The sequence below is a fragment of the Schistocerca nitens genome, chromosome 8 (genome assembly GCF_023898315.1).
Source record: "Schistocerca nitens isolate TAMUIC-IGC-003100 chromosome 8, iqSchNite1.1, whole genome shotgun sequence".
NCBI lineage: Eukaryota > Metazoa > Arthropoda > Insecta > Orthoptera > Acrididae > Schistocerca > Schistocerca nitens.
In genome coordinates, this window is record NC_064621.1 from 282,819,463 (window position 1) to 282,842,674 (window position 23,212).

General features: G+C 41.2%; 1 protein-coding gene across 3 annotated transcripts in view; it reads right to left on the bottom strand.

Annotated features, from left to right (window-relative positions):
- Positions 1-23,212, bottom strand: part of LOC126198941 (protein arginine N-methyltransferase 1) — a 112,318-nt gene that overhangs the window by 23,992 nt on the left and 65,114 nt on the right. For 2 of the 3 annotated variants that reach the window (XM_049935584.1, XM_049935583.1), the window contains exon 4: positions 696-887. The exons of the other annotated variant lie outside the window; for it this stretch is intronic. In XM_049935584.1, the coding sequence (XP_049791541.1) occupies positions 696-887 (192 nt within the window). The remainder of the gene's footprint in view (positions 1-695; positions 888-23,212) is intronic. 3 annotated transcript variants of the gene reach the window in all.

Genomic DNA, 23,212 nt, shown 5'->3' on the forward strand with positions numbered 1-23,212 from the left:
AGGTAATCAACACAAACTTAAAACTTTATGAAATGCAGGAAGATAGTGATTATAGCTGAAAGTCAATATCTATAAACATTCACAGTCACCACAGACGTGTCAATTTCCAGCTTCATCATCAGCAATTGTCTTGAAACTGTTGGCCGACTGTCCTGTTTAATAAAGGACAGATTTTAGTTTAGTTCAGATCTATTCAAGCAGGTGACAGAAGGCAGATGGTTACTTGGAACCAATCACGGAGATTGATGTCTCAAGGTCTAGTTGCAGCTATAATTTCAAACGAAATGAGATATGACTCTACAGATAATGTGTTAAAAAGAATGATGTGGTAATGCTGAAACCACTTCACGACTAGATCACAATCTGAATAATTCTGGTGTTGATATAAACTTATTTATAGAAACATAATTCACCTGTTAACAAAATAATAGCTTAATCCAAATGTTGTTAAAATTGTCCAACATCTACTGACTCAGATAAACCAGATAATGACAGCGTTAATGTGAAATATGATTAAAAGTGGAAACTGCATGGATGAGGCAGGGACAAGTGTGGTGGGACATTTTTGGTGGAAACCCAGAATTTTTCGTTACCTCAACAAGGGAAATGAAAACTTTATTGTATGGATTATGACTGAGAAATCTATTGTACAGTCTCAATACAAAAATATGAACTCCTATTTCCATATAACTTACACTGAGCATTTGATGATGAATATCAAAGTGTGCATATGTCTGGAAGTAGCTGTCATCAGCTTCAGCACTGACTGATTTAACTGAGTCCTGCTGTAAATTCACATCATCTGCACCAATGATTTTCTTTGCTACTTCTCGCATGTTTTGCATGTCTTGAGCCATCCTCTCAAGGCATGCGTCCCTCTCTTGTAGCTGCAGTTTCAAGAAAATGCACAATTTTTATTATAATACATTAAAATTTGTTTTGTACATACATACAAGTCACTTCAGATCATTAATTACCTATGATAGCAAAACCAAAATAAACACAAATGACAACAGTGTGGCAAGAATGAAAATAAACCCAGTTTTTCAATATGGGGAATCAACTCTTGAATAAAATTAATATCTACTACATGCGAAAAAATGAAAAAACCTAAACCACAATTCCAACAAATTTGCATAAAGACTTAACACTATTTAGCAATTGCTGTTACACAGTCGTTAAGCTGAGCCTGCAAAATGCCATGAAAAAATAGAAAGTCCACTACTCTACCTAAGTGCTGAGGGACAAAGAGATACGAAGGAAAAGGAACAGAGGAGTGTTAAGAAAAAGTCATTCAGAGCCCTCAGTCAGGGGAGATGTACTTGACAGGATGAGAAGGGTGCCTGTTAGGCACCTAATAGTCTTCCCAGATCCGGAGTTCTGGGTGACTTTTCTGTAACATCTTGTTTTCTACTGCCACCACTTGATGAGTAGACCTTTTTATTAGCCTATATTATATTTACAAACATAGATTATTTTCACTGATACATAAAAATATTTTGTGAGACCTTACACACAACCTCTTATTGTCACGCAAAATTTGTACCAAATTATTTAATTGGGTAGATAAGAAATCTATTCAGCAAGCAGTGGCAGAACACACACATAAAAGACGGCTGTAATTGGCAAGCATTCAGAGCCAGTGGCTATTTGTTCAGGCAGAAGGGTTGAAGGGGAAGGAAAAGCGGTGAAGGAAAAGGACTGGAGAGGTCTAGGAATGTCACCCAGAATCACAGATCACAGGGAACTTACTGTACGGGATGAGAAGGAGTCTTTCCTTCTCATTCAAGCTTGCCAATCACAACCATCTTTTATGTGTGTGTTCTACCACTGCTTGGTGAGTAGATTTTTTTATCTATCCAATTAAATAATTTTGTCAATAATTGTTTTTGTTATAAAATTTGTACCAATGAATAAGAAAACTAGGCATCTAGAAAGGAGCAATGTTCTACAAGGAACATTTTACATAACTCCATCTTGTCAAACAGAACCCACCTCAACAAGTTTTTTGGTTTTACTGATTCTAGCTTCCTGCAGTTCACTTCCAGCCTATCACTTTTTACAGCTGCTTCAATTACTAAGACAAAGTATGCAGTGGACAGTGCATTAAGCCAGTACTTCTTGGCTGTATTGCAGTTCTTTATTTCCATGGTTATTTAAACACCTTGGTAGTCTGGAAAAAGCATTTATGCCAGATTCCTTAAGGTTGAAAAGTACTGTTTATGGTTGAGTTCACAAACAGGAGATATGAACAATGAGAAAATCCCTCTCTCAATCAAGCCACATCTACCCCAGTACCTTTAGTGTCACAGTGTAATAATGAATAATTAAAGTCATTTCAAAGTAGAAATTGTATACAGGGTGAGTCTTATTAATGTTTGAAAACCCATGAAGTGACGTACATGATGCTCAGACAACTAATTTAATATAAAAAACAATGGAAACACCAGATACTGTAGGATAGCTACAGTATGCCTGTTCTTCTGACAGATATATAAATGATTGCTGGTTGGTTGGTTGGTTGGTTGGTCGATTGATTTAAAAGAGGGAGAAAGGGACCAAATTGCTTGGTCACTGGTCCCTTATTCTTGTTATAACAATCATACAAGGGAAAGGATAAAACGAATGAGATGTAGAGCACAATACCAAAAGGAAGGAAAAACGACAAGAACGACAGTAGGGCAACAAACACTACAAGGAACAAAAGAGGGCAAGAAAACCACAGATAGATGCAAGAAACAGGTAGGAGAGATTAAAACAAGAAAGCAGATTACCATGGCTGGCTGATCATGAGAATAAAAAGGAGAAGCCAGCCAATCTGCAACACAGTTAAAAAAACCTCCACCCTAAAAGCACTAGGGTGGAGGACACGGAGGGACAAAACTTAGATCAAATGATAAAACTTACCCTCACGAATACAATGTAAAACTAAATCAGCCGATCAGGTGTTGTGTGATAAAATTAGTGGCAACAAGTCCGGTATCCAAAGATTTCATCACAGAGCAGTGAAAGTAGGATAGTGAACCACAGTAAGGGCCACTGTCAGCCGGGTGCTGCACCAACACTGAGGCGGGTCTTCACAGCGCAGGAGGTAGCTGTGGGTCTTCCAAGTGTGGCCAATGTGGAGCCAGCAGAGAACCACAGTCACTGCGAGAGGCCCGCATGGAGGATTTCCACACATTCATAGTCTCCTTAATGGCACGCAGTTTGTTGTGCGTACTGAGATTATGCCATTCCACCTCCCAAAGCTGAAAAACCTTGCAGCGTAATAATTATTGCACGTTAGTTACAGGGATGCTGATCTCCAGAAGCTGCTTCTGTGTAGCCTGTTTGGCCAGCCTGTTGGCAAGTTCTTTTCCTGGGATTCCGACGTGGCCTGGGGTCCACACAAACACCACAGAACAACTGGACCATTCCAAGGCAAAGATGGACTCCTGAATGGTCGCTACCTAAGAATAGTGGGTGTAGCACTGGTCGATAGCTTGTAGGCTGCTCATGGAGTCAGTACAGACAAGAAAAGACTCGCCAGGGCACGAGCGGACGCGCTCAAGAGCACGAGAAATGGCCGCCAGGTCTGCAGTGAAAACACTAAAGCCAACTAGCAAGGAGTGCTGTTCAATATGTCCTCCATGAAGATACACGAAGCTAACGTGACCATCAGCTATCAAGCTGGCAGTGTAAACCACTTCATGGCCCCGGTACATGTCAAGAATCGAGAGGAAGTGACACCGGAGAGCCGCAGGGTTAGCTGAGTCCTTAGGGCCATACGAAAGGTCCAGGCGAAGCTTCGGCATAGGCATACACCATGTAGGTGTACGTGAATGGACCTCAAGTATAGGTGGTAAAGGCAAGGACTCCACTTCAGACAGAAGAGATCGGATGCAAACCGCAATCGTAAGACCTGACTCGGGCCACCGATGCGGGAGATGAAGCGCCGTGGTTGGGAAAAGGAGACGGTAATGAGGATGCGCAGGAGAGCTATGAATGTGTGCAATGTAACTGGTGAGCAGTTGTGCACGTCTGATCTTCAATGGAGGGACTCCAGCCTCCACCAGTACACTGGTCACCAGACTCGTGCTAAAAGCTCCTGTCGCTAGTTGAACTCCGCAGTGGTGCACTGAGTTGAATAAATGCAACGCTGAGGGCGTCGCTGAACCATAAATCACACTCCCATAGTCAAGGCGGGATTGAACAAGGGCTCTGTAGAGCTGCAGCAGTGTGGAGCAATCTGCACCCTAGTTGGTGTTGCTAAAGCAGTGGAGGGCATTGAGGTGCTGCCAGCACTTCCGCTTAAGTTGATGAAGACGAGGAAGGCCAGTCAATCGAGCGTCGAAAACCAGTCCTAAGAACCGATATGCCTCCACTACAGTAAGTGGAGTGTCATACAGGGAAAGTGCTGGTTCCGGATGAATGGTATGACACCGACAGAAGTGCATGACACATGACTTCACAGCTGAAAACTGGAAGCCGTGGGCTAGAGCCCATGACTGCACCTCGTGGATGGTTCCCTGTAGGTGCCGCTCAGCAAAACCAATACTAGAGCAGCAGTAAAAAATGCAGAAGCCGTCTGCATACAGAGAAGGTGAGACCGACGGCCCGACAGCTGCTGCTAGACAGTTAACAGCCACTAAAAATAGAGAGACTCTCAATACAGAGCCCTGCAGAACTCCATTCTCCTGGATATGGAGGGAACTATAGGAAGCACCCACTTGGACACGGAAAGTACGGAGTGACAGGAAGTTTTGGATAAAAATCAGGAGTGGGCCCCGGAGACCCCACTCATATGAAGTGGCAAGGATATGATGTTGCCAGGTTGTGTCATACACTTTCCGTAGATAAAAAAAAGACAGAAACCAGGTGTTGGCACCTGGAAAAGTCTGTTCAGATGGCAGACTCGATGGACACAAGATTATCAGTGGAAGGGCAACCCTGGTGGAAATTGCCCTGGCATGGAGCCAGTAGGCCACATGACTCCAGGAGCCAACACAACTGCTGACTTACCATACATTCTAACAGCTTACAAAGAATGTTGGGGAGGCTGATGGGCTGATAGTTATTCACTTCAAATGGGTTTTTGCCGGGTTTGAGCACTAGAATGATTTTGCTCTCCCACCATTGCAATGGAAAGGTGCCACTGCACCAAATCTGGTTGAAGATTATGAGAAGATGTCGCTTATAGTCAGACGAGAGATGTTTAATCATCTGACTGTGGATCTGATCTGGCCCAGGAGCTGTGTCGGGGCAATGAGCAAGGGCGCTGAAGAGCTCCCACTCTGTAAATGGGGCATTATAGGGTTCACTGTGGCGTATAGTGAACGAGAAGACCTTCCCTTCCCTCCGCCATTTGAGGATGAGAAAGGCTGGGGGGGAGGGGGGGGGGGGTAATCTCCGATGCAGAGGTGCGAGCATAGTGTTCAGCAAAGTACTTGGCAACTGCAATGGTTGAGATGTACCTCTCCCAGCACTCCTGTTTCCATCTTTTTATAAGCTGGCAAAAGTGGGCACGGAGCCGTTTAAAAAACCATTAGGTGCTCCAGGGAAGGGTGCCACTTATGACACTGTAGAGCCCGCCTATACTCTTTAATGGCCTCATCAACTTCTGGCGACCACCAAGGTACTGTCTTTCACCAGGGGCACCCTAAGGAACAAGGGATCGCAATTTCTGCTGCAGAAACGATCGTCCTGGTGACACACTCAACCATCACGCTGATGTTACTGTGTGGGGGAGAGTCAACGGTGACAGCAGAGTTGAAAACTTCCTAGTCTGCCTTGTTTAAAGCCCATCTGGGTAGGCGTCTGTGGGCATGACACTGGAGAGAGACAGGAAGATGGGGAAGTGGTCACTACCACACAAGTCATTGTGGGCTCTCCAGTGGACAGATGGGAGAAGTCCTGGGATGCAAAGTGATAAATCAATGGCCAAATAACTACCATGAGCCACACTGAAATGTTTGGGACAGTAAATTTTCGACATCTCTGCCACAGCCACTAAGCATCGTGCTACCCCAAAAAGGGTTATGGGAGTTAAAACCTCCCGAAAGTAGGAAAGATTTAGGGAGTTGATCAATCAGTGCAGCCAATATGTTCAGGGGTACTGCACCATGTGGAGGGAGATATACATTGCAGACAGTTATTTCCTGCATCGTCCATATCATGACAGCCACAGCTTCAAGAGGAGTTTGAAGAGGAACAGGTTCACTACATACCGAGTTCAGGGCATAAATGCAAATTCCAGCTGACACTCTATTACATTTGCTACGGTTCTGGTAATATCACCTGTAGCCGTGAAGGGCAGGGGTCCACATTGCTGGGAACCAGGTTTCCTAGAGAGCAATGCAGAAAGAAGGTGTAAAGCTTAACAGTTGCCATAGCTCAGCCAGGCGGTGGAAAAAACCACCACAGTTCCACTGGAGGATGACATGATCGTGAGGCTGGGAAGGCATGGAACAGTCAATGAGGCAGTTTACACCTCAAGGTCACCTGCTGCCACAGACTGAGGACCTTTGCGATCAACATCCATTGTGTCTGAGGGCACAGCAAGATCTAGGTCCTCAGCGGATGCCAGAATCTCCACTTCAGCAATGTCTTGGTTCTTGGGGGTCTTTTTCTTTTTTGGTTTCTCTTGCTGCTCCTTAGGTTTTTCTGGCTGGGAGAGCTTCACTGATTCAGTCTCAGGGACTGAGGAGGACCATGAAGTCCTATGACCAGTTACCTGTGGGTGCTTCAGCCACTGAGAGTGTCCACTTTGCCACTGGTAGGAACCTGGGAAAGGAGTGACCCAAGGGACCCCTTCCTAGCAAGGGAGCTGAAGAAGATGTATGCTTCTCTGGCTGAGAAGTGGGGATGGATGTCCCCAATGGTTGGTTGGGGGGGGAGGGGGGGTGTTGCTCCCGAAGCACATGGTGCAGTAGCAACAGGGATGGAAGTGCCCCCCCACCATCAAGGGGGCAGTTTTAGTCTTGCGGCCCTGATGGCCAACTGTCAATGGCGGAACAGATGGGGCTGGACCGTAGCTGTAGCAGCAGCATAGGATGATGTCATGCGCATCGGATGGAGCCTTTCAAATTTCCTCTTAGCCTCAGTGTAGGTCAGTCAGTCCAGGGTCTCGTATTCCATGATTTTCCTCTCTTTCTATAAAATCCTGCAGTATGGCAAGCAAGGTGAATGATGCTCTCCGCAGCTGACACAGATGGGAGGTGGGGCTCATGGAGCATTGGGATGCGAAGGACATCCACAATCTCAACAGGTGATGCTGGAAGTACAGTGGGAAAACATATGGCCAAACTTCCAGCACTTGAAGCTCCGCAATGGGGGACGGATATATGGCTTGACATCACAGTGGCAGACCATCACCTTGACCTTCTTGGGTAATGTGTCACCCTTGAAGGCCAAGATGAAGGCACCGGTGGCAACCTGATTACACCTCAGACCCCCATGGGTGTGCCGGACGAAACGAACACCTTGCCACTCTAAATTGGCGCGCAGCTCATCGTCAGACTGCAAAAGAAGATCACTGTGGAATGTAATACCCTGGACCATGTTTAAGCTCTTATGGGGGTGTGATGGTAACAGAAACATCCCCCAGCTTGTCACAAGCAAGTAATGCCCATGACTGAGCAGAGGATGCTGTTTTTATCAAGACTGATCCTGACCGCATTTTGGACAATCCACCCACCTCCCCAAACTTGTCCTCTAAATGCTCTACAAAAAACTGAGGCTTCACTGACATGAAGGATTCCTCATAAGCTCTCATACATACTAGGTACCAGGGCGAATAAGATTTGTTGCCATCCTTAGCCTGACGTTCCTCCCATGGTGGAGTTAATGTGTCTCCTGCACTATTAATAATTACTATTTGTTGTTGCTGTTAGATCATGAACTTAAACGGAATATCTAGAAAAAAAAAAGCATGTTGTAAATATAAATTGTGTATATTGTAAATCTTTTGAAGTGTTTCGATCTCAAAGGCTTATATAGGAAGCATTTGCAACCAAGTCCGGATTTTACAGAAATTCTATGAAACTTGAGCATACACACCAACCTGTTCCTAATGTTCTGTGGTCAATGCACGTCAACAGTTCAAGTTGTAAGAGTAATTTTACTTTTACATCCATCGTGAGACAACTGAAAAGAATGACCTTACAAGCCTCATCAATGGTTTAAAAATCTGATTTGTATATATTATAGTACAATCATGTCCACTAAAATTAATACATATAAACTTCACAGTTCAAAATTGTCTTTCTGATCCAATGTATCTCAAGTGTAAGCTGCAAATGAAGTGTAATCACTGCAAAGCTGAAACTGTAGAAAAAAACGAATATGTAGCATTAAAATGAGCTCTTCCTTTCACGAGTATTCAAGTCGTGATTTTTGCAGGTTGTCATCTCTCCATTGCACTTTATAGATTCACATGAAACCTATTACTCAACGTAGGATGAAGTGGTTTTCACGTAATACTATTCCAACAGAATTCTACTTAGCTCCATTACTTATGTTGTTTGTTTTTACTCAGCTCACAGTTAACAGAGGTTTCAGTCATCACTAATACTGTTTTCATCTTTGTATACTTTTCTTTCAGAGATTTCTTTCTGAGATTTCGGAACCAGGTTTTAAACTGTAAGACATTTCCAGGGGCAGACGTGGACTCTGATCACAATTTATTGGTTATGAGCTGTAGACTAAAACTGAAGAAACTGCAAAAATGTAGGAATTTAAGAAGATGGGACCTGGATAAACTGAAAGAACCAGACGTTGTAGAGAGTTTCAGAGAGAGCATTAGGGAACAGTTAACAAGTACAGGGGAAAGAAATACAGTAGAAGGTGAATGGGTAGCTCTGAGAGATGAAATAGTGAAGGCAGCAGAGAATCGAGCAGTTAAAAAGACGACGGCTAGTACAGATCCTTGGGTAACCAAAGAGATACTGAATTTAATTGAAGAAATGAGGAAATATAAAAATGCAGTAAATGAAGCAGGTGAAAAGGAATACAAACGTCTTAAAAATTAAATGAACAGGAAGTGCAACATAGCTAAGCAGGGATGGCTACAGGACAAATGTAAGGATGTAGAGGCTTATCTCACTAGCATCAGAAGCTCAGATAGAAAACCAGTTCTAAGCAAAGAAGGGAAAGCAGAAAGGTGGAAGGAGTATATAATAGAGGGTCTATACAAGGGTGATGGATGCACTTGAGGGCAATATTATGGAAATGGAAGAGAACATAGATGAAGTTGAAATGGGAGATATGATACTGCATGAAGAATTCGACAGAGCACTGAAAGATCTAAGTCGAAAGAAGGCCCCGAGAGTATCTAATTAAAACTCTTTCTTATTATTGTTTTGTGATGTTTTGAATCGTGATGAAAGTCTTTGTGTGTTGAATGCAGCTTGCCGCTAACTTGGTGTAGTGTTTGTCTGTACAGAAGTGTAACTGTCGTCTTTATCGCTCCTTCACTCTCACGCCTGAATCAGTACAGTAAAGTCAGGGCTTCGTGGATTATGATTGGCTGATCCGTAAAAGGACAGACAAACAATTATACTACTGGAGGATTGTAAGTAATTTCTAGAATTACATTCACTCTCTCTCTCTCTCTCTCTATAATTTATCTGTGTACAATGAAAATATATTACTTGAGATCAGCCTCGTCGAATCTCTGGTAGAGCCCCTCGTCTTAATATTCAGCGGCAGTTTTGCTAGAAAAGATCTTTACGTTTGTTATTATTATTAAGCGCTGCATTCAGTTGGGAAAATCGATCGTTTGAACAATCCGTTCAATTTACGACAGATCTAATATTTCAGATGTGGACGAAGCCTTTTTGGACGATTTGTAAAACTCATAGATTGCAGGTTCTCTTCGTCACAGCTGAAACTTCCCAATTAATTACAGGCCCAGACAATCATCAATGATTCATACAGAGAACTTATTCTTCATTCACTCTGTAATAAAATGTTCACAAACCTGATTTCAGATGAACGGTTTATATTAAATCCTTTGTTGTACAGATTCCGTTTTCTGGTATTTTAAATCTCAAGAGATTTATTTTCACAGGTTTATTATTTCTTTATGTCTCCCACTAGCGGCACAAATTTCCCTTGTTCGCTTTAATGCGAAGAAGAGTACCCAAAAACTTCTTTAACAATCCGATTTTGGAAAAAGTTCCGTTCTCTCTCTCTCTCTATCCCAACTATAATAACCATGGAGCATACATATCTGTACCTCTGTTGTTCCAGAGAATAAACGTACTAGAAAAATACCTTGGCGTCGACGAGCTGTCGGCGCATATCTTACTAGAAAATCTGATCAGATACTTTTCAAACGTAAATAAATGTGGATGATTTGATTAATCACCATTAATTAGTGCGTGGTAGAGGGTCATTTTCCGTGGGGATATTACAATGCCCCTCGCAGCGAGCGAAGTTTGTGAGCTCAATTTTGATTCACCGAACACACTTCGCGAGCTATCTATGAGCGTGGATAACCCGGAAGCGATGATTGTCAGTCCTCCGACCGAAAAAGAATATTATGTTTGAGACAGACGAAGAAAAGAAATGTGGAAAACAGAAGAAATGAAGAGACAGGTACCGCGGCTGTATTGCTTTTACGTGCATCTCGGTGTTATGTTTGCTGTGCACAACCAAGGAAAATGATCTTTCATGAACTGTTGTCAGGGTCTACCCATTCGGGAACTTTCTTAAGCAGGGAAACCTTGGAAAACCTCTTAAGCTTAGACCCCCAGCCTACGATACATAGGAGATAGGAAAGCCTATAGAAGAACAAAATTAATTTTGACATTTGTCTTTAAAGAAAAGATAGGGATCAATTTGTCTCACAATTTGGAAAAAGGTAGTTTGTGCCTCTAGCAAAAAACTTTTTACAATAAATAACGTGAATTTGCGTTTTACAATCTCGCTCCTAGTACAATATCTTGCGGTGCTAAACTCCCCCGGGTCTTGCATGTCCCCGACGTCCACATTTGTAGTCGGTCTTCTACGCGGCCCCCTTTGTAGCAGATCTTCTACGCGGCCCACAATGGGAAGAGTAGAAGGAACCGGGATACTCGAATTGACATGCAACATTCATTCCCAAAAGAATTAGCAGTGAACAAAAAGGAAACTCTTCCTGTAAGAGAACTGATTAGGTTGCACCGTCCAAGATTCTCCTTTTTGAAAGCAAAATCCTTATGGCTTCATGGATCCTTTTTGTTACGACGTACTTCAATGAATTTAACTCTTAATTAATGATGTTGCCAAAAGCATCATACGATTTACTTTCGTTTGAATACTCCTTTTGACTTTGCCTCCCTACTGGTACTTATAAGTCCAAACGTTTTAACAGATTTTCTATGACTGATTTGTCCTTCGTAATTTAAAGGATTCATGTAACTTACTATAGATTTTGGATTCAAATCATCGAATAATGGAAAGTGTAGTTCATTTTATACCAGACATCATCCATATTCCCTTAATAAGTCATATAATTTAGCTATCCTCAAAACTTTTTATTCTAAACACATATATTTCTTTGCTTTAGTGCTGAATTGTAAAATTTATTAGCATTGAGGAATGCGGATTCGCTTCTTTCATTTTCTCTCTGATTCATACTGCGTTCATCCATGCGCATCTATGGAACTGGATTTTTCAAACAGAATTCCCAAACGAACACAAACCATTTAACAACTATTAATTCTATAAATATTAATAATTTTAAAAACTCTTAACTCCTAATTGTGACACTTATTCCTTTTAAAGTTCAACCTGAATGAGTTTATTCTCGCGCTTGGTGCGAGTCTCTTATAAAGCATATCTGTGTCGTCTCTATCGATTTTAATTCTCGCGCCGACGTCAACTGTTTTGCGCGGGAAATTGTCTTTGCGGCGTTAACCGTCACTCACGATTCACTACCACAACACATCCCTTCACACGTTTATACATCTAAGCGTTCACATGAGATTATATCTGAATATTCACTTTGACCCTTTTTTTGATTATTCATTCTTCTCGCAGGTCAGTCAGATACTTTATACATCTTGATCACATTAGCAAAGCTAAAGTTCTATGTTCACCCAAACCACAGGTGAAGCCTATCTCCATTATCCTTTTTACAACACTCAATAGTAATAATTAGTCACTATTTCTATATTCTATGTCATTGATTAACTACTTCACTTTAAAGGTTTTTAACACTACACACACACAGTTTATTGTTATATTTTTTTACGAGCGTTCATCTCTGTCACTCGGAACACCATTCCTCCCTATCTTCTAATCTTCATTATATCTTTTTAAGTCGTTATGAGGAAATAACCCTTTTATTTTGTTCGATCCCGGGTATGCTAACAGATAAGCTCCAGGATTCGGAATTTGTAGGATAAGGTATGGTCCAGTATATAGTAACTCCCATTTCTTTATACTTTTCTTTATTACTGATGATTTGGTATGTCGTTTAACTAGTACCTTCTCTCCGACATGGTATGTCTGTACCCTCTTGATCAACTTGTCATATCGTTGTTTTCTTTGATCAGCCTTTCTCGTCATATTTATGATAGCTTGTCTTATTTTTTCTTCCCAAGGCATCTCAGTTTCCTGAGTTTTGGGGATATGGTCTGTCCAGAAGTTTTCCTCTTTTGCTTCGAACATCAATTCACGAGGTGTATATCCAGTTGAGGAGTGGGGCATGTTATTGTATATTTGCTCAAACTCTTCCACATAATTTGCCCACGCAGTTTGCTTATTATGGCAATACGTCCTCATAAATCGATTGAATTCTCTAAAAATCCTCTCCACCAAATTGCCTTGTGGGTGGTAAAATGATGTTAATATGTGTTTCACACCGATTTGAGACAAAGTCTGCTTCCACCGGAGTCCCGTGAATATTTTAGCATTGTCAGTTATGATCGCCTTTGGTGTACCAACATGTGGAATATAATCTCTTATCAATCTTAATACAATTACTTTGGCTGTAGCCGTCTTTATTGGGTATAGCTTTACGTATTTCGTGCACACATCAAGAAATGCTAACACATATTTAATACCACCTCTTGAAGTCGGTAACGGTCCACACAGATCGCACGAAATTAATCCTTTTGGTTCTTGTACTAATATAGAGCATAATGGGTGCTTAGTCCCTTTTGAATCTGGCTTTGTTTTTTGACATATTATGCACCTCTTTAAGATCTCATGCACTCTGCGCTTTATGTTGGGAAAATAACAGTATCCACTTATCTTGTCTGCACATTTTGCCGCACCAAAATGTCCCCAGGTTAAATGAGTGAACCATACAAGTTTCTCTATTTGTGCCTCCGGTATACAAACACACCAACGGACTTTGTTTGGCCTTCCACAGCGGAAAAATAATACGCCGTTTACCAGCTTGTAATAATTTACGATCTGATCCGAAGGTTGCTGTTGTAACCTTTGAATGACACTTCCCCATTGAGCATCCTTTTTCTGTAACTGGGCCATATGAACACACAGATTGACATAGTACGTCTTAAAGGGATTTTCCTGCAGCAGCAATACAGGGAATTCTGAGTAATTATTTACTTCAATCTCTTTGGTTAAACCCTGTGGTGACCTTGATAGAGCGTCCGCAATAATGTTTTGCTGCCCTGAGACATGTACGATCTTAAATTGGTATTGTTGCAGAGCGAGAGTCCATCTAGCGAGTCTAGGGTGTAACAGTTTACACGTTTGTAAAAATGTTAATGATTGGTGATCGCAATATACGATGGTCTTCGATCCATATAAATAATAATGAAATTTTTTAAATCCCCAGACGACCGCAAGAGCCTCTAATTCTGTCGTCGTGTACGTTCGCTCACAGTTGGACAAAACACGACTCGCAAACGCAATAGGACAAAAGGTAAGCTGTCCATTTATCTTGCGTACTTGGAAAAGGCACGCTCCAAGACCCACATTTGACGAATCTGTTGACAAGTAGAATTCCTCTTGCATGTCCGGATGGTACAAAAGCGGTGCGTTTACTAATTGCTTCTTTATCTCTTCAAAGGCTTCTTGACACTCTAATGTCCAGAGCCATGGCACATCCTTCTTCAGCAAACTATTTAGAGCTGCCGCATTCATGGCCTGATTCGTTATAAATCTTCTAAAAAATGAGGCAAGACCCATAAACCCTTTTAATTGCCTCCTAGTTCTTGGTGTTGGAAACTTACTAATCGCAATTAGCTTCTCCTTGGTCGGTAAAATTCCCTTTGTGTCAATCATATGCCCCAGGAACTTGATTCTATTTAGTGCAAAATGGGATTTCTGTAGGTTAGCAGTTATTCCCATGGTTTTGAACACGTCCAATACCCGACTCAGTAAGGTGATATGCTCCTCCCATGTCTTCGATGCAATAAGCATGTCATCCACAAATACTGTTATCCTGCTTCTTAGTTCTGGGCCTAATGCATAATCTAGCGCTGCTATAAAGATTCCAGCACTAATGTTGAGTCCGAAAGGAACTAAAGTAAATTGGTAACTTCTTCCTGCATAAATGAAAGCTGTATATTTCCTTGATACCTCATCCAGCTTGACTTGCCAATAAGAACTCCGCAAATCGATGCTCGTCAAATACTGGACATCCTGGAACCGTTGTATCAGTTCGTCTATGTTTTCCGGATGTGTCCTCACTGGAATTATGATTTTGTTTATTTCCCGGGCGTCGAGTACCAGTCTCACAGTTCCATTTGCTTTTGGCACTACCAACAATGGGGAGCAGTATGGGCTTGTAGAGGGTTCGATCAAACCCCATTTCAACATGCGATCTATTTCTTTTTGAACTTGAGCCTTTAACCTCCAGGGAACAGGATAGAATGTTCGACAATATGTTTCGTGCGGCTTAACGTAGAGATGGCATATGTATCCTTTAATCACTCCTGGCCTCTCATCAAACACGTTTTCATACACTAATAATAATTCTTTGAGCTGCTTCTTCTGATCTTCAGTGATGCAGTCAGATTCATTTAACTTCTCATACACTAATTGACCGAAATCTCCTTTGGCTTGGAACTCATTATTTACGTGCCGTTTAGAATTCTGTGCAGTCCTGATTACTTGCACACTGATCCCACTATTATATTTTCTGGTAAGGCCTTCCTTTTTCAACAAGTCCAACTCAATTTCTTGTTTATTTATATTTAACCAAATTTTTCCTGTTTTAAAATCTATTCTGCATCCGTATTGACGTAGGCTGTCGACTCCGATAATGCAGTCTACCACCAAATTTTTCACAACAAGGAATGTGCTTAATATTGCTACATTTCCTACTTCTACACTAAGTAGTGACTGCACTTTTACATTCGCCGATCGAGCCCCAACGGCGCCTATTATTTTGCAATTTTGAACTGGAAAAATTGGTACTCTCCTTATATTTCTGATCTTGTTGAATAGAGCCTCTGAAATAACATTTGTGGTTGCAGCTGTGTCTAAAACCGCCACTATAGGTACAGTCTCCAAAATCACTTGCACTTCGGCTACTGCCACCTGTTCCTTATCCTCATCTTGGGGTTCTAAGTCTTCGGTCAATTCATCTGCCAGTAATCTTCCATCATTATACGTCAGCATGGGTACACATACCCTGTTGCCCCTCAACCTATTGTTGACCGCTCCTCCGGGGCACGAGTGGGTCCTTACAAGTTTGTTGGATTTTGATTCGCCTGGTGGTTGACATCGTCCATCACTTCGGTAATTACCGGTTGATTCGTAGATGTCTGTCCCCACTGATGTTGGTTGTTTGAGTTTATTCCCCCCGGTTGATTCCACTTTCTATTACCGTTATTGTTCCAAGCTTGCGGTCTAGAATTCCTTTCGTTTCCCCATACGGGATTGTATCTTTTCCCATTCCTGTTATTCCTTGGATAGCCCCTCGCAAGACTATTGCCGGTATTATTGTTGAGATTTTGAGGGGTTTCTCCATTATTTATCGATCTCTGTGCGTTCCCTTGCCTACCATTAGCCGGAGGTTCTATCTCCCTATATTGGAATCTGCTATTATGTGCTTTCTGGCTGTTCTCTTCTATAATGTCTATATGATCTAACGTCGTGAGGAACGACTCCAGGTCTTTATCGTTGCCGTAAATTAATTGATTCCGGATGCTAGTTGGTAATCTTGCCTTAAGTATGTTTATTATGTCTGGCAAAGGCATAGGTCTGTCCCAATATCTTGTTTTATTTATATATTTTTCAAAATATTTCCTAAGGCTTCCCTTCGAAAAAGAGAAAGGCTCGGGGTAGAGCACCTCCTGCCTTAGGCGTTCCTGTACTCCTTCTGACCAGAATTTCGCTAAAAACGCTTTTTCAAAATCTTCATACGTCGAGCAAACAGAAGTCATGTCCGAGGCCCAGATCGCCCCCGAACCTTGTATATACCCAGTAACGAAACTGATCTTCTGCCACTCCGACCAATTTCTGGGTAGCACTCCTCTAAAACTTCGAATAAAAACAATCGGATGGACCCCCCTTTTGTCAGTGTTAAACATCTGAAATTGCCGATGCTTTATCATTTTTTCTTCGGCATGACAAAGGCTTTCGTAATCTCCATCCGCTAAAACGTCACGCGAACAACTAGCTCGTGACAATTTGATAGTCGAGTTACTTACACATGTCGGTATTGTGTGCGAATGTGCAGTAACTGGGTCTATAGTCGCTGACAACTTCTGCTGTCGACCTGTATTCATTTGTTCTGAGCCTTGTTGTGAAACGCGTATCGATTCTTCGATCGTTCGTTTCCAATGCTCGAGATCATCACCTAACTGCTGTCGCACTTCCTCAAGTCCTTTCGCAAACAAATTCTCTTCGTGTTTGCCGCATAGACTCTGGAATGCTGCTTTAACATTTTGCTCAACGTTTTCACACATTAGCCTTTTGTTTTCTAATGTGATTTCGGATAATTTACCCGTTAATACATTAATCTGGTGGTCAATAACGTCTTGACGTTCTGTCAGATGTTCCATACTTTCCTTTAGGTTCGTCTGCGTACGTGCCAATTCAGGAAGTTGCGCAATTGCACATGACATGGCATCTTGCTTTTGTACTAACTGCGGAACCATTTCCACCTGTTCGCGTACGGTATCTATCTTAATGGCCACATACTCCTTCATTTCTACACGTACACGTTGAGTAGATTCCTCACATTGAACTTTAACCAATTCTATTTGTGCAGTTAATTTTCGTTCCGTCTCTTCGGCCTGATCTTTTAGTTCCTTTGTCTTTTCCTCTATCCGCTGCTCTAATTCGGAAAAACTGGCCTGTAAGTGCTGCTTAATCTCAGCTTTCAAATTTTCCTGCCCTTCAGTGACTGAAGCTAATTTCTCGTTTATCATTTGCATCTGTCTCATTATAATTACTAATGGATCTAATCCATGTTGCATCCCTGCTGTTACATCTCCAGCCGTGTCTACCGGGCGTTCGATTGCGCTATCTGTAGCGATCGGTTCTACAACACTTCTTACTACCTCATTATCATCGGTGCTCACAGCTGAAGGCTGTTGCGTGTTGCTCTGCTCTGCTTGACTCATCTTAAACATTGCCCTAGTTAAAACCATATAAATGTTCTACAGTCAAGATATATATATATCTCCCTCCACACAATAACAGTTTCATATATTACTTATATATTTAAATGCAACTAGGGCAGGTCAAACTACGTCTGGTATGAACACAATTAGTCAATGTTCAAATCTACGTCTACTTCCAGCATACAAGCAAGCTTTAGTAAAAAAAATTATAGATCTGGCCTTATTTTTCTGCGCCCTGCATGCTGTTTATTCGCAGACCCCACTAATTCAGCTGCGAGTATTTCTTCTCTTTTTTCCAAGTTAGGTTGTCTCGTCGTCGTTCACATGAAACAAAGAACAAAATTATTTTAACAACGTCCAAAAACGTGTCCTGTCACGGATTGGCCATTCTAATTAATTCTCTTTCTCTTACTTTTGTTTTGTGATGTTTTGAATCGTGATGAAAGTCTTTGTGTGTTGAATGCAGCTTGCCGCTAACTTGGTGTAGTGTTTGTCTGTACAGAAGTGTAACTGTCGTCTTTATCGCTCCTTCACTCTCACGCCTGAATCAGTACAGTAAAGTCAGGGCTTCGTGGATTATGATTGGCTGATCCGTAAAAGGACAGACAAACAATTATACTACTGGAGGATTGTAAGTAATTTCTAGAATTACATTCACTCTCTCTCTCTCTCTCTCTATAATTTATCTGTGTACAATGAAAATATATTACTTGAGATCAGCCTCGTCGAATCTCTGGTAGAGCCCCTCGTCTTAATATTCAGCGGCAGTTTTGCTAGAAAAGATCTTTACGTTTGTTATTATTATTAAGCGCTGCATTCAGTTGGGAAAATCGATCGTTTGAACAATCCGTTCAATTTACGACAGATCTAATATTTCAGATGTGGACGAAGCCTTTTTGGACGATTTGTAAAACTCATAGATTGCAGGTTCTCTTCGTCACAGCTGAAACTTCCCAATTAATTACAGGCCCAGACAATCATCAATGATTCATACAGAGAACTTATTCTTCATTCACTCTGTAATAAAATGTTCACAAACCTGATTTCAGATGAACGGTTTATATTAAATCCTTTGTTGTACAGATTCCGTTTTCTGGTATTTTAAATCTCAAGAGATTTATTTTCACAGGTTTATTATTTCTTTATGTCTCCCACTAGCGGCACAAATTTCCCTTGTTCGCTTTAATGCGAAGAAGAGTACCCAAAAACTTCTTTAACAATCCGATTTTGGAAAAAGTTCCGTTCTCTCTCTCTCTCTCTATCCCAACTATAATAACCATGGAGCATACATATCTGTACCTCTGTTGTTCCAGAGAATAAACGTACTAGAAAAATACCTTGGCGTCGACGAGCTGTCGGCGCATATCTTACTAGAAAATCTGATCAGATACTTTTCAAACGTAAATAAATGTGGATGATTTGATTAATCACCATTAATTAGTGCGTGGTAGAGGGTCATTTTCCGTGGGGATATTACAAGTAGACAACATTCCATCAGAACTACTGATAGCCTTGGGAGAGCCAGTCACTACAAACTTCTACCATCTGGTGAGCAAGATGTGAGACAGGCGAAATACCTACAGACTTCAAGAGGAATATAATAATTCCAATCCCAAAGAAAGCAGGTGTTGACAGGTGTGAAAATTACCGAACTATCTGTTTAATAAGACATAGTTGGAAAATACCAACACAAATTCTTTACAAACGAATGGAAAAACTGGTAGAAGCCGACCTCGGGGAAGATCAGTTTGGATTCCTTAGAAATGTTGGAACACATGAGGCAATACTGACCCTACGACTTCCCACAGAAGATAGGTTAAGGAAAGGAAAAGCTATGTTTCTAGCATTTATAGACATAGAAAAAGCTTTTGACAATTTTAACTAGAATACTCTCTTTTAAATTCTTAAGGTGGCAGGTGCAAAACACAGTTAGCGATAGGCTATTTACAATTTGTACAGAAACTAGATGGCAGTTATAAAGAGCTGAAGAGCATGAAAGGGAAGCAGTGATTGAGAAGGGAGTGTGACAGGGTTGTAGCCTATCCCCTATGTTATTCAATCTGTACATTGAGCAAGCAGTAAATGAAACAAAAGAAAAATTTGGAGTGGGAATTAAAAGCCATGGAGAAGAAATAAAAACTTTGAGGTTTGCTGATGACATTGTAATTCTGACAGAGACAGGAAGGAGGATATAAGATGAACATCAACAAAAGGAAAACACAGATAATGGAATATAGTTGAAATAAATCAGGTGATGCAGAGGGAATTAGATTCAGAAATGAGACACTTAAAGTAGTAAATAAGTTTTACTATTTGGGGAGCAAAATAACTGATGATGGTCGAAGTTGAGAGGATATAAAATGTAGACTGGCTATAGCAAGGAAAGTACTTCTGAAGAAGAGAAATTTGTTAACATCGAGTGTAGATTTAAGTGCCAAGAAGTCTTTTCTGAAAGTACTTGTATGGAGTGTCGCCATGTGTGGAAGTGAAACATGGATGATAAACAGTGTAGACAAGAAGAGAACAGAAGCTTTCAAAATGTGGTGCTACAGAAGAATGTTGAAGATTACATGAGTAGATCATGTAACTAATGAGGATGTACTGAACAGAATTGGGGAGAAGAAGAATTTGTGGCACAGCTTGACTAGAAGAAGGGACTGGTTGGTAGGACACATTCTGAGGTATCAAGGGCTCACCCGTTAAGTACTGGATGGAAGCATGTAGGGTAAAAATCATAGAGGGAGACCAAGAGATAAATACACTAAGCAGATTCAAAAGGATATAGGTTGCAGTACTTATTTTAAGATGAAGAAGCTTGCACAGGATAGAGTAGCATGGAGAGCTGCATCAAACCAGTCTCTGGACAAAAGATCACAACAACAACACAGTTTTTCTTCTCCCCAGAGGTAAAAATTAACTTTGTGTTCTGCCTTACGACAGGTTTCGTCATGGGGGAAGCTTCGTCAGAGAGGTGCACCACATGAGTGTCTAGGGAAGTGATTCCAGTGGTGGGTTCCTGTTGCCTTCCACTGATGATGATGAAATGATAATGAGGACAACACAACACCCAGTCCCTGGGCGGAGAAAATATCCGACCCAGCCAGGAATCGAACCCGGGCCCCTTGGCGTGACAGACAACTGCGCTGAACACTCAGCTATTGGTACGGACCCCCAGAGGTAAATCACACAATATTTTCCTTCATGAGCAGTCATATTACTGGAATGTTACCTATTTTTTGTTTTTGTAAAGGTGTCTGCTGATGCAGCCCAGCTGACAGCATGAAGAGATACTTTACAAGAAAAGGAAAATTGTAAAGCTCCTGATGAGGAAATCGAACCACAACTCAGTGATATTTTAAACAAATAAGGTGATTAGTTAAAATTTTTGGATTCTGAATTCAAATCTGAATTCTCAAATGAATATAACAGCTTGCTCAAAAGTTTGACACCATAATGCCCGTTCCAACCAAGCTACGTGCAGTTTCTGTCTCTGAAAATCCACAACACATACATACACTAGCAGCTGTAATGAATAATTGCCTTCTGGTTTAATCTACAAACATGTTGACTTTAGGCATGGAATGGCAAAACACAAACAAGTCCTTTGGCATATTCCTATTCGCACTAGTCTCTCCCCCCCCCCCCCCCCCCGCCCCCCCCCCCCACACACACACATACACACACCGTTCTTTGCTGGCAAGTAAATGGAAAGACACAAAACTAGTAGAGATAAAAATGTTCATAAGTGTAGTTTCCCTAACTGCATTGTTTGTTGTGAAAGAGACACTGTAATTTTGCACTGCTGTTGTTATTTTGTTATTCCAGTTTTAACAATTAATTTCACTTATGTTGCATAATAAATGTATGTATTACTCCCTGCTCCAGTTCATAATACTAAAGTGTCATGTTGGTAATAAATTACTCATAAAAAAGGAAAAGTATAAAAGAAGGGATATCATATGTTCAGGTTTGAATTTGTTTAATAAACATGGGGTAAATTATGTGAGGATTTAATTATTTGCATCTCCATTGCATCTGAAGGCTAAATAACCACTTAATCAGTGTTCATAAATGAAAATTAGCAGAGGTTTGATTTTTAAAGCTTATGTACCATTATTCAGTTTTGTCAGGACCAGTAGGGATACTTTGTTTACAGATATACCATTAATATGCAAGTATAAAGACAACTGATATAGGACATTGATGTGTAAAACAGATACAGCAGTGCAATTATTTATAATAGTATAACCATGGGTGATAAATGTGCCTGATGCCTTGGTTAGTTAGTAACTTGGGACTGGTGTGACAACTGTAAATCAGTTTCATACTGTGATTGCAGTGTGACAGAGAAAGGTAGCTCCCAGAAAAAGAGGTGAAGATTTGACCCTATTGGCAAAGACTAAAGCCACCAAAATTGAGTTACAGCTGTTAAGGGGAGGAAAAGAAAATGGGATGTAAGAAAAAGGTAACAGGAAAGGGAGAAAGAAGGAAGTATTTTGGATAGTTCTCTTGCTGTTGAGCTACTGAATAGATATAGCCTTTTGAAGGGAAAGAGCCTCATTTAGACGTAAAAGAAAGTATGCCACAGTAAACCATTAATAAGAATTTAAGACACTGGCTAGAAATTAGTTGTGCAGAAAAGGAAAAGTCTTGTTGCTAGGTAGGAGTCGTTGGAGGGGTGTAGGCTTACACCTGCAGTAAAGGCAAGGACCAGGGCACCAGGTCACTGTTAGCCTTAGCCACGTAATAAAGGATACTGAAGGACTGATTAGGGATCTGGCTGAAGAGTGTTAGAGGAGCATGCAACACCCTGGAAAAGAATAGAGAATATAGCATAAAGAGTGATGTGGAGAAGATAAGTGCAGCAACATTACACACGTGGGGGGCTTTGCTGGGGTTCTGCAGCTGCATGGTCACCCATGGTTGAGCAAAGCCTTAGTTGAGTTAACAAAGCAACTAACCAGGTTGCTGCTGACTTGGGTAGGGCTCACATTAGTGCCGTATCAGTTGCTGCTATTGGGAGAGGGTGATATCCAAGCATGGTGCACACCTTAACAGGAAGGGGAAAGATAGATAAGCTCAATTGATAGCTGATAATACAGGGCGGAGGAGGGGGCTGTCACCAACGGTAGAATTCCTGTGATGCTGAGTAAGTGTTTAAGGAGACCAAACAGCTATTTTATCAGTCTCCTATTCATCTTTCAGGACAGAAGCAGTGTAACTAATCTGCCTGCACATAAAGTAAATTCTGTGTGTGAAAGTGTTCTAAATGTTTGAGTAGCATGCATCTGATGCAGAACATGGGAACAAACCTGGTATTCACCTAGTGGAATTTGGGAAACTGCCTGAACTCAATGGAGGCTGGCCACTACACTGACCACTCGTCGTGCGATTAGTAAAATAAAGAAAAATCATGACTGGTAGCAGAAGATTTATTTATTTATTTATAAACAAACCTCCTCATTAGTTACGTGATCTACCCATCTAATCTTGAGCATTCTTCTGCAGCACCACATTTCAAAAGCTTCTATTCTCTTCTTGTCCAAACTATTCATCGTCCATGTTTCACTTCCATACATGACTACACTCCATACAAATACTTTCAGAAACGACTTCCTGACACTTAAATCAATACTCGATGTTAACAAATTTCTCTTCTTCAGAAACGCATTCCTTGCCATTGCCAGTCCACATTT